The 13,802-nt window shown below is 45.4% G+C and overlaps 1 protein-coding gene across 3 annotated transcripts in view; it reads left to right on the forward strand.

The window, feature by feature from the left end:
- Nucleotides 1–228: 228 nt before the first annotated feature.
- The window catches only part of TEX2 (testis expressed 2), a 59,823-nt gene continuing 46,249 nt past the window's right edge, over nt 229–13,802 (forward strand). For all 3 annotated transcript variants that reach the window (XR_004384182.1, XM_032870839.1, XM_032870840.1), the window contains exon 1: nt 229–1,884. Coding sequence is in view for 2 of the 3 variants with exons in the window: in XM_032870839.1 (XP_032726730.1) it covers nt 244–1,884 (1,641 nt within the window). In the remaining variant the exon portion in view is untranslated. The remainder of the gene's footprint in view (nt 1,885–13,802) is intronic.

Below are 13,802 nucleotides of genomic sequence, written 5' to 3' on the forward strand. Positions count from 1 at the left end.
CGGTTTGTAGCTTGCTCATAAAAGAGAATGCCTAACTGGGATTTATCTGGTGAAAATTAAACCATCAAACCCACTCGAGTGAAAAACAGTGGCCATCTGCCAAATAAAATCATAATCACCATTTGGAAGGGAGCTTCATCTGCGTTCCCGTGTGCACCCGACAGCCCCTCCTTGGAGGAACGGTTCCCTGACTTCTGGTTTCCTTGCTGTTTCCACAGAGCCTGAGCCCTCGTGAAGCCAGTGATGACCAGTCTGAGCGGTCACCATGCCGAGAAGACCGTTGACATGCCAAAACCATCCGCCCCCAGAGTGCACGTGCAGAGGTCCGTGTCCCGAGACACTATCTCCATTCACTTCTCGGCGTCCGGCGAGGAGGAGGAGGAAGAGGAGGAGGAGTTCAGGGAGTACCTTGAGGAGGGGCTGGATGACCAAAGCATTGTGACGGCGCTCGAAGCCAAGGAAGACCTCTACCTTGAAGCCCAGGGTGGCCATGACTACACTGGCCCTGCCGGCCAGCCCTTTGTGGCAGATGGCCTGTGTGTGTCCCCTGCCATTCTGCCCGTCTCCGAGAACACGGTAAAGCTGTTGGAGGCCCCTCCTCCGGCAGTGCAAGTATTAAGCACAGTGCCATCGGCTCGGTCCCCAGGGTCGTCTTCGTCGGGGCCCTTAGCTAGCTCTCCCAGTGTGTCTTCCCTTTCCGAGCAGAAAATCAGCTCTTCCTCCCCGTTGTCCTCTCCTTCCAAGTCTCCTAGCCTGTCCTCTAGTGCCTCGTCCTCCACCCTGTCCAGTACCAGACCCTTCTTGAGCCTTGTGAAGTCCCTGTCAACCGAGGTGGAGCCAAAAGAATCCCCACAGCCCTCGAGGCACAGGCACTTGATGAAGACCTTAGTGAAGTCTCTGTCCACAGACACCTCCCGGCAGGAGTCCGACGCCGTGTCCTACAAGCCCCCTGACTCCAAGCTCAACCTGCACCTGTTCAAGCAGCTCACACAGCCCCGAAACACAGGCGGAGACTCCAAAACCGCCCCCTCGTCCCCGTTGACTTCTCCCTCCGATACGCGCTCCTTTTTCAAAGTGCCCGAGATGGAGGCTAAAATCGAGGACACGAAGCGACGCCTTTCAGAGGTCATATATGAGCCTTTTCAGCTCCTCAGTAAAATTATAGGGGAAGAAAGTGGCAGCCACAGGCCCAAAGCCTTATCTTCAAGTGCTTCAGAACTCTCCAATCTGTCCAGCCTGAACGGTCACCTGGAAAGCAGCAACAACTACAGCATCAAGGAGGAGGACGATGACTCAGAGGGGGACGGCTGTGGCAGTGACCCCAGCGCCCCCGCGAGTGACCACCCCAGGGCCTCCGATGAGGCCCCAAGAGAGGCGGAGCCCAAGAGTAGTTCCCAGGGGGGTGGCCTGAAGGACTTAGGCCTGAAGACGAGCTCACTAGTTCTTGAGAAATGTTCCTTGTCTGCCTTAGTGAGCAAAGAAGATGAGGAGTTCTGCGAGCTGTACACGGAGGACTTCGATTTGGAAGCGGAGGCCGAGAGCACAGTTGACAAGCTCCCGGAGAGCCCTCTCAAGCCCGCCGTGCTGGCAGAGGACGGTCTGGCCCTTGACATTGAGTACGAGACCCAGTCGGCCTTGCAGCACCCGGAATTACCCGTGAAGACACTGGGCTTCTTTATAATGTGCGTGTATGGGTACCTCGTCCTCCCTCTGCCCCATTACGTGAGTGGACTCCTCCTGGGAATTGGTCTTGGATTCATGACTGCGGTTTGCATGATTTGGTTTTTTACACCACCAAGTGCACATAAATATCACAGGTTACATAAAAACCAACAACACTGGAACACGAGGTCTCTGGATATCCAAGAACCGGAAACCCTAAAGGTGAGTCCCGGCCGCGGCCAAGTGCACATGCTCCCTCCCGGACGGCCAGAGTTTAGATCCAGCTTCGTTTTCCTAGTCGATGGTCATGGGTTTTCACACAAGCTGTGTGTCTTAGGCTTTGGGGTCTCTCTTCGTTCTCCAGGCACGCGAGAGACTTCTCTGGTAAACCTCATTCTAGGTCTGGTGCTAGCAGCTCAGCGAGCTTCTCAATGATCTCCGTCGCGCTGGAGAGCAGCATTTGCATGCGGTTCGTATTTCGGTCTCTCTCAAAATTTCTGGGGATTTGCGACTTGCTGAGGATTTGTTACAGCTGAGTCTGCCAGGATTGCATATTCTTGACACCCTTGAGAGGGGTTCAGCACTCCTGGAATGCCAGCGAAGGAAAGGAGGAAGAGAAGGCAAGTCAATGTCCGTGGTTGGCCGCTACGGGCACACCTCTTGCCTTCATGCACAGTGAGATGTGGGCTGGAGAAGGGACCTCACTCTCCAGGCTGGGACGGTCTCGGGATCTGGGCCCCCTGACGGGTGCTTGGGTGATCCGTTAGGGTGCGGGAAGAAAATAGAACCTCCATTCACATTTGTTTTTGTATATTTAAAAAGCTGCCGTGTTTTTGTATGTTTCAAAATATACAAGATATAAATATACAGTTGTAGCTTATATAGCTTGTAAGTCATAGGCTCATATACGCTTTTATATGTATATATATTTTTTTTAATTGTGGTAAGATACAAATGCCATACAATTTACCATCTTAACCATTGTATGGTGTACAGTTCAGTGGCATTAAGTACATCCACATTCTTATGGCCTCATCACCACCGTCTATCCCTGTAGCTCTTTTCATCTTGTACCACAGAAGCTCTCTACGTATTAAATGGTAACTCCTCATTTCTTCCCTCCCTCCAGACCTTAGCAACCATAGTTCCACTTGGTCCTTTAGATTGAGTATGTCATATAAGTAGAATCAGACAGTATTTGTCCCTTGGGGCCTGGCTTATTTTACTTAGCATAATCACAATTAGTCAGAATTTGCTTTTCTTTTAACACCAAATACCATTTGGTCGTGTGCATGTACTCCCATTTTCCTTATCCATTCATCCAGCAGTGGACACCTGGGTTGTTTCCACGTTTTAGTTATGCTGAATAATGCTGTGACCGTGGGTGTATAGATGGCTCTTTGAGCTCTTGTTTTCAGTTCTTTTGGGTACACACCCCAAAGTGGGACTGCTGGATCTGATGGTAATTCTGTTTCAGATTTTTCGAGGAGCTGCCGTTCTGTTTTTCACAGCGGCTATACCATTTCACCTTCCTACCAGCAGAGCGCGGGGTTCTAATTTCTCCATAGCCTTGCCAGCGCTTTTTGGGGGGGTTTGTTTGTTTGCATTATTTTGGTAGTTCAAAGCTGGTTTCATTTCTCTGTTAATAGGTTTTTTTCCTCCCCTCTGTTTAAATAAGAATGCTTAAAAAATGGCAGCCTGTCTTTCTACCGCAAAAAACAAACAAACAAACAAACCAAAAAACAAAAGCAAAAAAGCAAAACAAGGAGAGGAAGAAAGCTAAGGGTCCAAAACATTGTTTGTTTTCTAGTTTCATAAACTTTTTATCTTATTCAAAATAAATACACAGACAATATTTTAAAAACATAGGAAACCCAAAGAAAAAAAATTTTTTTTATCACACTAGTGGGAAGGGATTAGCAATTTTGTTATTTATCCTGGTTTTGTTCTTTTTTTAAATTTCCGCAAGTATATATACACCACACGCGTGCATACTCACTCTTTTTGTTTTGACTTAATGAATCATGTATTTTATTTTTTTCTTTTTTCTTTCTCATGGCAATATGAGACTTCCTTTTTAAGAGAAGCTGGTGCTGAGTTTTGAGGATGTGACACACATCAGCTTAGTATTAATATATGAAGTGGAGTAGGAGGGACTCAATATGGTTGCTGTGTTTTTCATAGGGTGATGCTGTGACTACCTGAGTTACATGTCCTCGAAGTCAGTTACTGTAACTTTAGCAAAGAAAATGGTACTTCTATATTCCTCCAGTGCCTAACGATGATGACATTCACTTTAAACTGGTTCGAGCACTTGACTTGTTTAGGGGTGCTTCATTATTGTTGAGGAAAAGTTATATTTTAGCGGGAAGTCTTCTGTTTGGTATACAGGGCTGTTTTTAGAGGCGTGGTTAAATACTTATTTTATTTTAAAAAAGGAACACTATTACAGATTAGATGGGTAGGTTGTGTATTGTAAGGCAAAGATTTCAAATGCAAATGTTCTTTGGGCTTAATTTTATTGAGTTGGAGATCATACTCTTGGGAACCATTTAAAAAGTATGACACTCTAAAAGATTTAGCAGTGTTGACATTAAATTTGGGACTCAGATGGTGTAATAAGAAAAGGAAAGGGTAGTGGAGTCTTACTTCAAGCATCTATTTTCTTACATTTTCTCAATGGACATTGTGCTTTATTTTCTGTAAGAGGTAGGATAACACTAGCTATTACAACAAATGAGAAGTTGTTTCTTGCCTGTGGAAGAGTCCTGTTTGAATATTCCTGGTGGGTGGGTGGCCATCCCTAGGTGTTGATTCAGGGGCCCAAGCTCCTTCCATCTTGTGGCTCAGCTAACTTTCTTAAAAGGCCAGATAGTAAATATTTTATGCTTGTGGGTCATATAGTTTCTGTTGCAATCACTTAACTCTTCTTTTTTAAAATCACTTACCTCTTTATTGTAGCAGGAAAACAGCCACAGACAATGTGTAAATAAATGGGTGTGGCCCTGTTCCAATAAAACTTTATAGAAACAGGTCTCAGGCTCAGTTTGTTGATCCCTGCCTAGGATACTAGGGTTTTAGAGTTCTTTACATCCAGCTGGCAGAAGGAGAATGAAAAAGCAAAAGAAGGCATGCCTTCTTACAATGCCTAGACCTAGAAGTGACACACAGCACTTCTACTTACATTCCATTGTGAGCTAGTCACATAGATCCTCCGAAATGTCGGGGGTCATGGGGAATCTGGGACTTGGCTGGGCAGCTTCTTCCCAGCAACAGCTATAGACTATAGAAAGGAGTACCCAAGTTTGAGGGACAGCTAGCCTTCTTTGCCTCACTTTCATAGTACTTGTGAGAGCCCTAGTTTTATGTATGTTTATTGCCCATCTCCTCCAGTCCACAATGGGCTTCCTGAATGCACAGACCACGTCCATCGTTTTCATCGTTGTGTCCTCCGCATGTAGCACATATTGGGCACATGATAAGTAATTACTGGATGAATAGGTGGGTAGATGGTTGGATGATGAATGAGTAAATGAATGAATGAGGCTTTATCAGGAAATGTAGGTGGTGAGGCAGTATTGGCCTTGTCATCTCCTAATGAAGTTGCCTTTTTTTAAAGATTTTTTAAATTTATTTGACAGAGAGAGAGATCACAAGTAGGAAGAGAGGCAGGCAGAGAGAGAGGAGAAAGCAGGCTCTCCACTGAGCAGGGAGCCCAATGCGGGGCTTGATCCCAGGACCCTGGGATCATGACCTGAGCCGAAGGCAGAGGCTTAATCCACTGAGCCACCCAGGCGCTCCTCAAGTTGCTTTTTAAAAGAAATCCTTAATTTTTTTTTTTAATTTTTAAGGATTTTATTTATTTATTTACAACAGAGAGATACAGAGGGAGAGAACATGAGCAGGGGGAGAGGCAGAAGCAGAGGGAGAAGCAGACTCCCTGCTGAGCCAGGAGCCTGTTGTGGGGCTTGGTCCCAGGACGCCAAGATCATGACCTGAGCCAAAGGCAGATGCTTAACCATCTGAGCCACCCAGGTGCCCAGAAATCCCTGATACTTAAAGAAAAAAATTTAGTTGGATTGAAAGGGGTGGTCTTTTAAGAAGACAAAAAATAATTACCCAAAAAGTACAGATTATGAAGAGGTTTTTCTTTTCCCACAGCAGTGGAAAAGCCAAGATGGTCCATCTTTCACAGGATTTGGAACTTGATTTTTACTGCATAGAAACCTCTGGCAGCAAGTCTGCTCTTTCTTACCTACACTTCTCCAGCGCTGGCGTCCTGAATTCAAAGGGGGAGAGGACTGCTGGGTCTGCCAAGTTGAGCATTAGAGAAATGGTGATGGTGGCAAGTTCTAGATTTCCGCTCTCTAGATTTATGGCTTTAAAAGTGATGCAGGGAAAAAAATAAAATAAAATAAAATAAAATAAAATAAAATAAAATAAATAAAAGTGATGCAGGCAATGGGCCTTGGTTTCTTTATAAAGCAGATCTGTGAACCTGTTCCTAAGGCCGAAAAAGCCCCTTTTTTGAAAATAGGCTTGAATTAGGGGAATTAGCTGTTGCGAATGATTTTCAATGGATCTGCTACTCTTCCGTTGGTTTTAACAGAGGATGTAATGGTGCAAGTTTTGAGGGCAGGTATGGAAACTTTAAAAAAAATTTGCAGACGTGGGCTGTAAAACCTGACTGTGATAAAGATCTCTAGCATAGAGGCCCAGCATTGACAATGATCCTCCAAGCGTCGTGCCCTAAGTAGACTGTATCTTCGGGGCCCCACGAACAAGACAGGCAGGAAGGTTAGTGCTCCAGGAGTATTTTAGGAGACTGTGTTTTTAAGCCTCTGACTCATGGAGGTTCTCACCTATAGGCCCAGGACTGAGAGTCTAAGTCCTAAATTGGCTCCATAAACAATTCAGAAAGCACTGCAGTTTCTCCTCAGCGAGACTTCACATGAAAGGGAAGAGAAAAGTAAAGCTCTTTTGTACTTTCTCCTGGTGATTTTACTATTCCATCCACACTGTGGATATTTGTATTTAAAAATGACCCTGCTACAGGGGGTGCCTAGGTGGCTCAGTTGGTTAAGCATCCGCCTTCAGGTCAGGTCATGATCCTGGGGTCCTGGGATCGAGCCCCACATCGGGCTCCCTGTTCAGTAGGGAGTCTGCTTCTCCCTCTGCCTCTGACCTCCCCCGTGTCCGTGCTCTCACTCACTTTCTCTGTCTCTCTCAAATGAATAAATAAAAAAATCTTAAAAAAAAAAATGACACTGCTACAGTGGTGAGTATATGGGATGGAGAGTCATAAAGACTGGCTAGCAGCCAAGAAGTAGCTGTTCTCAAGGACCGATATGTGACTGATCCCGCCTCATGACCCTTCGCCATGTCTCACTCAACCCTGCCAGTCAGCAGCTCTCTCATCTGTGACGGAAGCAGTCAAAACCTCCTTAAGGCCAAACAGTTGTCACCAAGTCCGTAGAACGACTCTTCGAACCTCCTTGAAAGCCTGCTTGTTCTTAACGTTGGGAATTCATACATTGTTATTTCATACATTCATGCTGCTGATGAGAAGCAGCAAATAGGAGAAAGGCGGTTACACAGGCACCAAGTGACAAGTCGAACACATGAGAGGAATGGGGGCCACCAAAATGCTAGGACACACGTATATGACTGAAAGCTTGGCAGTCTGGGTATGTTAGCTCAAGGCGGAGACTCATGTGTGCTGCAGAGTCCCAAGGGCTTCATTTTGAGCAACAACCCCTGTGTAGGAACCTTCTGGGGGTTTTATTTTGGGCGACTGGCTAGATACTGTAAGCTGGGGACCCTGGGAAAGAGTGGGGTTGGGCACGGGGAGAAAGACATTCAGAGTCAGCCCTGCATTTGGGACGTGTGGTTTTGCTGAGCATTCTTAAGCAATTTGGGTGAGACTTCTCTGAGAATGTACTGTCACAGGAAGCCGGGGTGGCTCTGTTGGTGAAGTGTCTGCCTCTGGGTCAGGTCATAATCTCAGGGTCCTGGGATGGAGTCCTGCATTGGGTTCCTTGGTCAGCAGGGAGCCTGCTTCTCCCTCTGCCTGCTGCTCCCCCTGCTTGTGCACGCACATGCTCTCTCTCTCACAAATGAATAAATAAAATCTTAAAAAAAAAAAAAAAGAATGTACTTGTCACTTGACCAGGAGTGTACCTAATTCAGTGTCATTCCTGTACACTGAGGTTTCCACGTGTCTGTAATGATAAGCTTCCTGAAGATTTCATAAGGTTCTTCGATGTATGTTTGAGTGTATGGCTCATGCAGTTTTGAATTGTAGTCATGAGTATATTCTTTATCTCTGACTTACAAACCACTCGTGGAACACAACCGTAGAATGTTGGTTTCTAGAGTGATGATCTGTCGCTTGCTCTCTCTCTCTTTTTTAAAAAATTTTTCTAAAATTATTTTAACATAAACATCAAAACAACTTGGCTCTTTTTAAAATATGTGGCTCACAGGGCGCCTGGGTGGCTCAATCAGTTAAGCATCTGCCTTTGGCTTGGGTCATGAACCCAGGGCCCTGAGATCAAGCCCTGCATCAGGCTCCTTTCTTGCTGCTGCTCCTTTCTCTGCCATTCCCTCTCCTCCCCCCTCTTGTGCTCTCTGGCTCTCTCTGTCTCTCCATAAAATAAATAAAATCTTAAAAAAAAAAAAAAGATACGGCCCATAAGGTCAACTAAAATTGCATTTCCACCATCGCAAAACTAATAGAAATAAATTTTGGAGAATTTTTTTTTTTTCCTTAGGTTATATCACATTTAGGTTTTTAGTAAGGGGGATAGATTTTTTTTTTTTTTAATCATTGCAGTCCCTAAATACAGGCTTTGGTATTGACATGTAAGTATAATTTTGTAGGGAGAACTTTATAGATTTTGAGAAGAAATTCAAGCTTGTAAATTTAATCTCAATTTCATGCAATTCTTTCTTTCAAGAAATTAGAGTGTTCAGATATTAAGGAGAGAACAGCTCCATTACAACCAGAAGAGACTTGGGTTGCTTTTTGTTGGTGTCCATAACTCCTAATTTAGTGAGTACAAGAAATAAAAGAGCATTTCTTTCTACATTATTCTGAACTGAAAATATCCTGCTCCCATAATGGGTCACTTGAGTTTTTATGGATGGCTTTTATAAACATGGCTATTTCCCAGTGTCCCTTGTCGCTTGAGAAATACCAGGTTTCAGTGCAGGCAGCCCTCACTTAAAAGCAGGTACCATGTTTTAAAGTTGGTTGGAAAGCTAACTGTGTAGAAAATGCTTCCTGAATTCCATTGGAATAGTGTGGTTAAGGATGTCAGGTGACTCCAGAATGATTTTTTTCTTGAGCTTGTATTTTCTAACTTTTTCTTGTATAAAATGTCTATTACTATTACTACACAGAAGTAAAGAGAATAGTGTAATGAAACCCCATGTACCCAATGCCCGGTCTCAGCTTCAACTATTACCAACATTTTGCCAATTTCTCACTCAACTCATTAGCTTACAGCATGGCTAAATGGTAATTCTGGTTCACTTATATGTGACTTAAGTTTATAGCATCATTTCCTTGAGAAAATATATTCTGGATTCTGGCTAGGTATTCCAGGACCATGCTTTTTAGTTTTGTTGCAGGTTTCATCTATGGAGTAAGGAGAGAAGCTGTGGGCATAGTGGATCTGGGAGAGTGGGTCTGTGTGATCTAAAATTTTAGAGGCTCCTAATTTATTGGCTTGCTAATCTCTTGTCTTATAATTTCAAAACTTGTTGATAATGGTTTAATGTTTATCATGTGTTAGTGTAAATCAGACCTTGATTATTTCAGTGGTTCATCTGAGATCATGTTATTTTTCTGTCAAATTTGAATGCTCAGGATGGGTGGCTGAGTTGGTTAAAGCGTCCAACTCATGATACAGGTCGTGATCTCAGAGTCATGAGATCAAGCCCCACGTTGGGCCCTGCACTGGGTGTGGAGTCTGCTTGAGATTCTATCTCCCTCTCCCTGTCCCTCCCCTTCCTCTTTCTCTAAAAAACATTTTTTTTTTGAATGCTCATTTTCTCTTCTACTATTTGCCAGTACATTCTAAAAAGTGTTCTTTGAGTAGATGCTACCCTGAAAGATGGGAAAAGCTGAGATAAGGGCCATTTTGCCAGGCAGAGTCTATGGCTTTTTTTTTTTTTTTAAAGATTTTATTTATTTATTTGACAGAGAGATCACAAGCAGGCAGAGAGGCAGGCAGAGAGAGAGGAGGAAGCAGGCTCCCTGCTGAGCAGAGAGCCCGATGCGGGGCTCGATCCCAGGACTCCGAGATCATGACCTGAGCCGAAGGCAGCGGCTTAACCCACTGAGCCACCCAGGCGCCCCGAGTCTATGGCTTTTGCTCGGACTCCACAGCTTCTAGTGACGTGGCCGTGAAGGTGACCTTGGAGTGGGCTGTTGGAGGATGTGGATGGTATTGATATTGGTGCTTCTCTCCCCTAATGGACTTTTATTTTTTCCTTCTTGATGGTTTCTTTGAGTAGCATCTATTTTGAATGTTGACTATTTGCTTGAGGCTGTCATTCTACTATGAAGTCTATATATCTGTAGGTTTTTTTGTCTTTTATGGGTAAAATCAAATTTGTATCTAACGTTCTGTAAATTTAAGTAGACTGTTCCTGCCATAGTCTCTAAGTCATGATCTGTGAGATCGTGTTTTAACTGATGACTTCCAGTTCTAAACCATTAATACATCAAAAAGGGTCAAAACCTGCAAAGAGAAGACTCTTGTTTATGCTTATGCTTTAGTTCTGGGGACAAAAGAAAAGTCCCCAACCCTTTTTATCGGCTTCACAGAGGATTTCCAGCAGCCAGGGCCTCGGGCCGTGGTTCTGTCCTTATGTTTAGGATTTGTTCCTCTCCTGATAGGCTGGGTGAAGGAATGATGCGGGAGAGCTTAGTGACAGGCAGCCTCAAATGCCAGCACAGCCATGTGACAGCAGGATGTCAGCCCACACGACACCGAAGATAGAGAAAGCCCCATCGCTTCCTTGGACGCATCGCTCTGGTCAGCACAGCATCAAGCTGACCAAGAGAGAGCATTGGTCTTGACCTCCTGACTGGCACTGTAACTGAAAGTGAACACAATAGTAGTTCTCCCAGACTTTATTATTTTGCAAAAGGTTAATTGCCGCTTTTAATCTTTCTGAGTGTTAAATGAGTCCCTTTATAGATTGTGGTTTGTACTTTCAGCCAGATACGGCTTCTAAATCCAGTGGAGAAGTGAAGAGAAACCCCTGACCTTTTATAGACGGGATCACAGGACCAGTCTGTGGGCCAGACAGCTGCGGGCCAGCTGACTGTGGTCATTGTCCCCCAGTGCGTGCCACTGTCTCCATTTTAACAGTTCCAGCTTCCGAAAGAAACGAGGCTTGTCTGAGCGGCTTTAGTGTGGGTTGAGAGCACCTCTGAGTTTTTTAGTTGAGCTGTTGAAATGGAATGAGTTGCTAACTGTATACTAAGCCTCTTTATACTCCTTCCTATGTCTCATAACAAAGTAAAACTGGAGAAACCTTTTTTTGTATTTAAAGATTTTATTTATTTATTTGACAGAGATCACAAGTAGGCAGAGAGGCAGGCAGAGTGGGGGAAGCAGGCTCCTTGCCAAGCAGAGAGCCCGATGTGGGACTCGATCCCAGGACCCTGAGATCATGACCTGAGCCGAAGGCAGAGTCTTAACACACTGAGCCACCCAGGCGCCCCAAACTGGAGAAATATCTTCCTTGTTAAGAAGTGGAGGGTTAAGAATTGTAGAACAGCTAAGCAATAGACAGCTGGGTACTATATGGGGAACTGGGGGAAGGCCTTGAAGTTGCTGTACTGCTCGCTAGATTTGACATTTGACGGCTTAGGTCTGGAAGTTCCATTTGCAGCTTTATCTAAGGAGTTGGTCAAACTGCAGGAAGAATTTGGCCAGTTGAAGGTATCAAAAGCCAGCGGGGTTTGCATTGGGAGATCACTTTCTGCAAGGGCAGCCTGTGTGGTTTGGGGACAGTAAGGCGCATTAGGGGACAGAAGAAGCAGGAGAATCATGCCTGGCCACCTCTTGGCTGGAGCCTTCCAGTGGCCATCAGCATCCTGGATGCCTGACTGATGCAGGTCAAGTAGCAGCCTTGTGACTCAAGGTTTCCTATCAAAGCTCATAATGTTCTGGAAGGAGCCCCGCATGGGAATCAAGAAACCTGAGCACCAGTCACAGCACCTACCTCTCTGTTATAGAGAAGTAGCTAATTCAGTTTCTGTCCTGAAAAGCTTGAACACCTTTTACTCTTAAGATTCTTCCTGAGGTTACTTATTCTCTTGTTCTATTTTGTGCAATTATAACTTGGTTCTCTCCTTGGGAGCAGTGACCAAGCCTTCTGCTTCAAAATAACCTCTGCTGGCCTCTGCGCTCTCCACTCCTCTGTGCTTCTCTCCGCTTCTGCGAGTAGAACAATACTTCCAGGCCGTGAAGGACACACCAGCTTGTCCTGCTCACTCGTGCTTGATGTACAGATCCCCTGTAACCCTCACGGGGGCCGTCTGAATCAGGGCGCGTTCAGGTACTCAGTCAGTGAACGTGTGCTACGACTCTGATTGTCTTCCCGCGTTTGTATGCAAGTAGACCAGGCAGTTAACAGATACAGTGATAGGAGGAAGGCAGTAGACAACAGGTGATCAGAGAGGTTCCCTGGGAAAAGTGTCACCTTCGCCATGACCTGCGGGATGGCTAGCCAGACAGAAGGTGGGCAGTGCTATGGAGGGAAGGTAGGAGCCTGGGCCTCGAAGTCAGGTAAATTTGGCTTAAGTCCTGGATTTGCCGCTCGCTGGGCCACATTTTTGTTTTTGTTTTTGTTTTTTTAACCTCTTTAGGCAAATCACTTAACCCCTCTCACCATCTTGCTCACTTAGATCTTAAGTAATCGGCAGAAGGAGCTAGTGCAGCTGAAGTGCCCGGATCATAATGTGAGCTCAGATGTCAGCTATTATTACAAACCTTAATATCTTAAAATCTCATGGGTAAGATTTGTTCCTTTTACTGTGTATGCAGATTGTACCTCACTAAAGTACTGTTAGTGTGGAGGAATTCATTACAGCTGGAGCAAGAGGGTGAGGTGGGGATGGGGGAGGCACGAAGCTGGGTTAGACCCCCTCACAGGCAAGAAGACCAAGCATCTAAGGATAAGTACCACCCAACTTGGCAGTTAGCAAGTGGTGAAGCCAGGATTGGAACACAGGTGTGTCAGGCTCGGCAGTTCTGCTAATGTTTGTGGGCAGGTTGCAATGCATGTGTTTTCACCAGCGGTCTGTCATGTATAGCCAAGGGTCCGGTCTCACTGAAGCTAACAAATGATTGTTGGCAATAGACATGCAGTTGAAATCCTGATTCGTGGGTTGTATTTATCTGTTGGCAGCTTTGGGCTTTAGCCTCGGATAGCTCCTGAACACAAAGAAAAGCAAATGGTAGTGTAGGGAACAGGCACTGTGAAGATAAAAAGGAAAGAGGAGCCACAGGGCCTGTTGTGTTGGAACGCAGCCAGTGGTGGTTGCGAAAGGAGCAGGTGATGGGGAGGAGGCTCAAGCCAGCCCTGAACCAGAAAAAGGCAGCTTGGAGCCTCCTGGACCTTTCCTGAGGAAAGGTACCTCCTAGATTCTCTTCTTAGGCCTACTCCTGCCTCTACCCAGTGTCCCCTGGTGGGGCAGGTGTGGGGTTATGTTCCCGAACTGGTTAGGACTTGAAACTCTCTTTTCTCCTCCACATGCCTCTAAATCAAGTTGTTCTAGTATTTCTGCAACTTGGCAAACGGTAGACGGTGACCTGTTTTCTGTCAGAGCAGTGAGCAAAGACGACCACATATCATCTTGGAACTGTCGCCATGGTGGGGCGGGGGGTGTCACAGGCTGCAGCCCAGCAAGAACTCCGGAGGGCTGGCTCTCTGGGTTGGGTAGGAACTCAGGCTGCTGGGTCAGGAGCAAATCCCCAAAGCACTGAAGTGTTTGCCCTTGTTAACCAGATACAGGAATAGTAGCTGTGCAGCAGTTTGTTAAACGAGTATGGAGTGATGGCTCTTCACCAGGTAATCGTGTAAACAGATGAGCTGAAGCAGTGTGACCTAACACA

Source organism: Lontra canadensis, unplaced genomic scaffold, assembly GCF_010015895.1.
Source record: "Lontra canadensis isolate GAN:19392208 unplaced genomic scaffold, GSC_riverotter_1.0 scaffold41, whole genome shotgun sequence".
Classification (NCBI taxonomy): Eukaryota; Metazoa; Chordata; class Mammalia; order Carnivora; family Mustelidae; genus Lontra; species Lontra canadensis.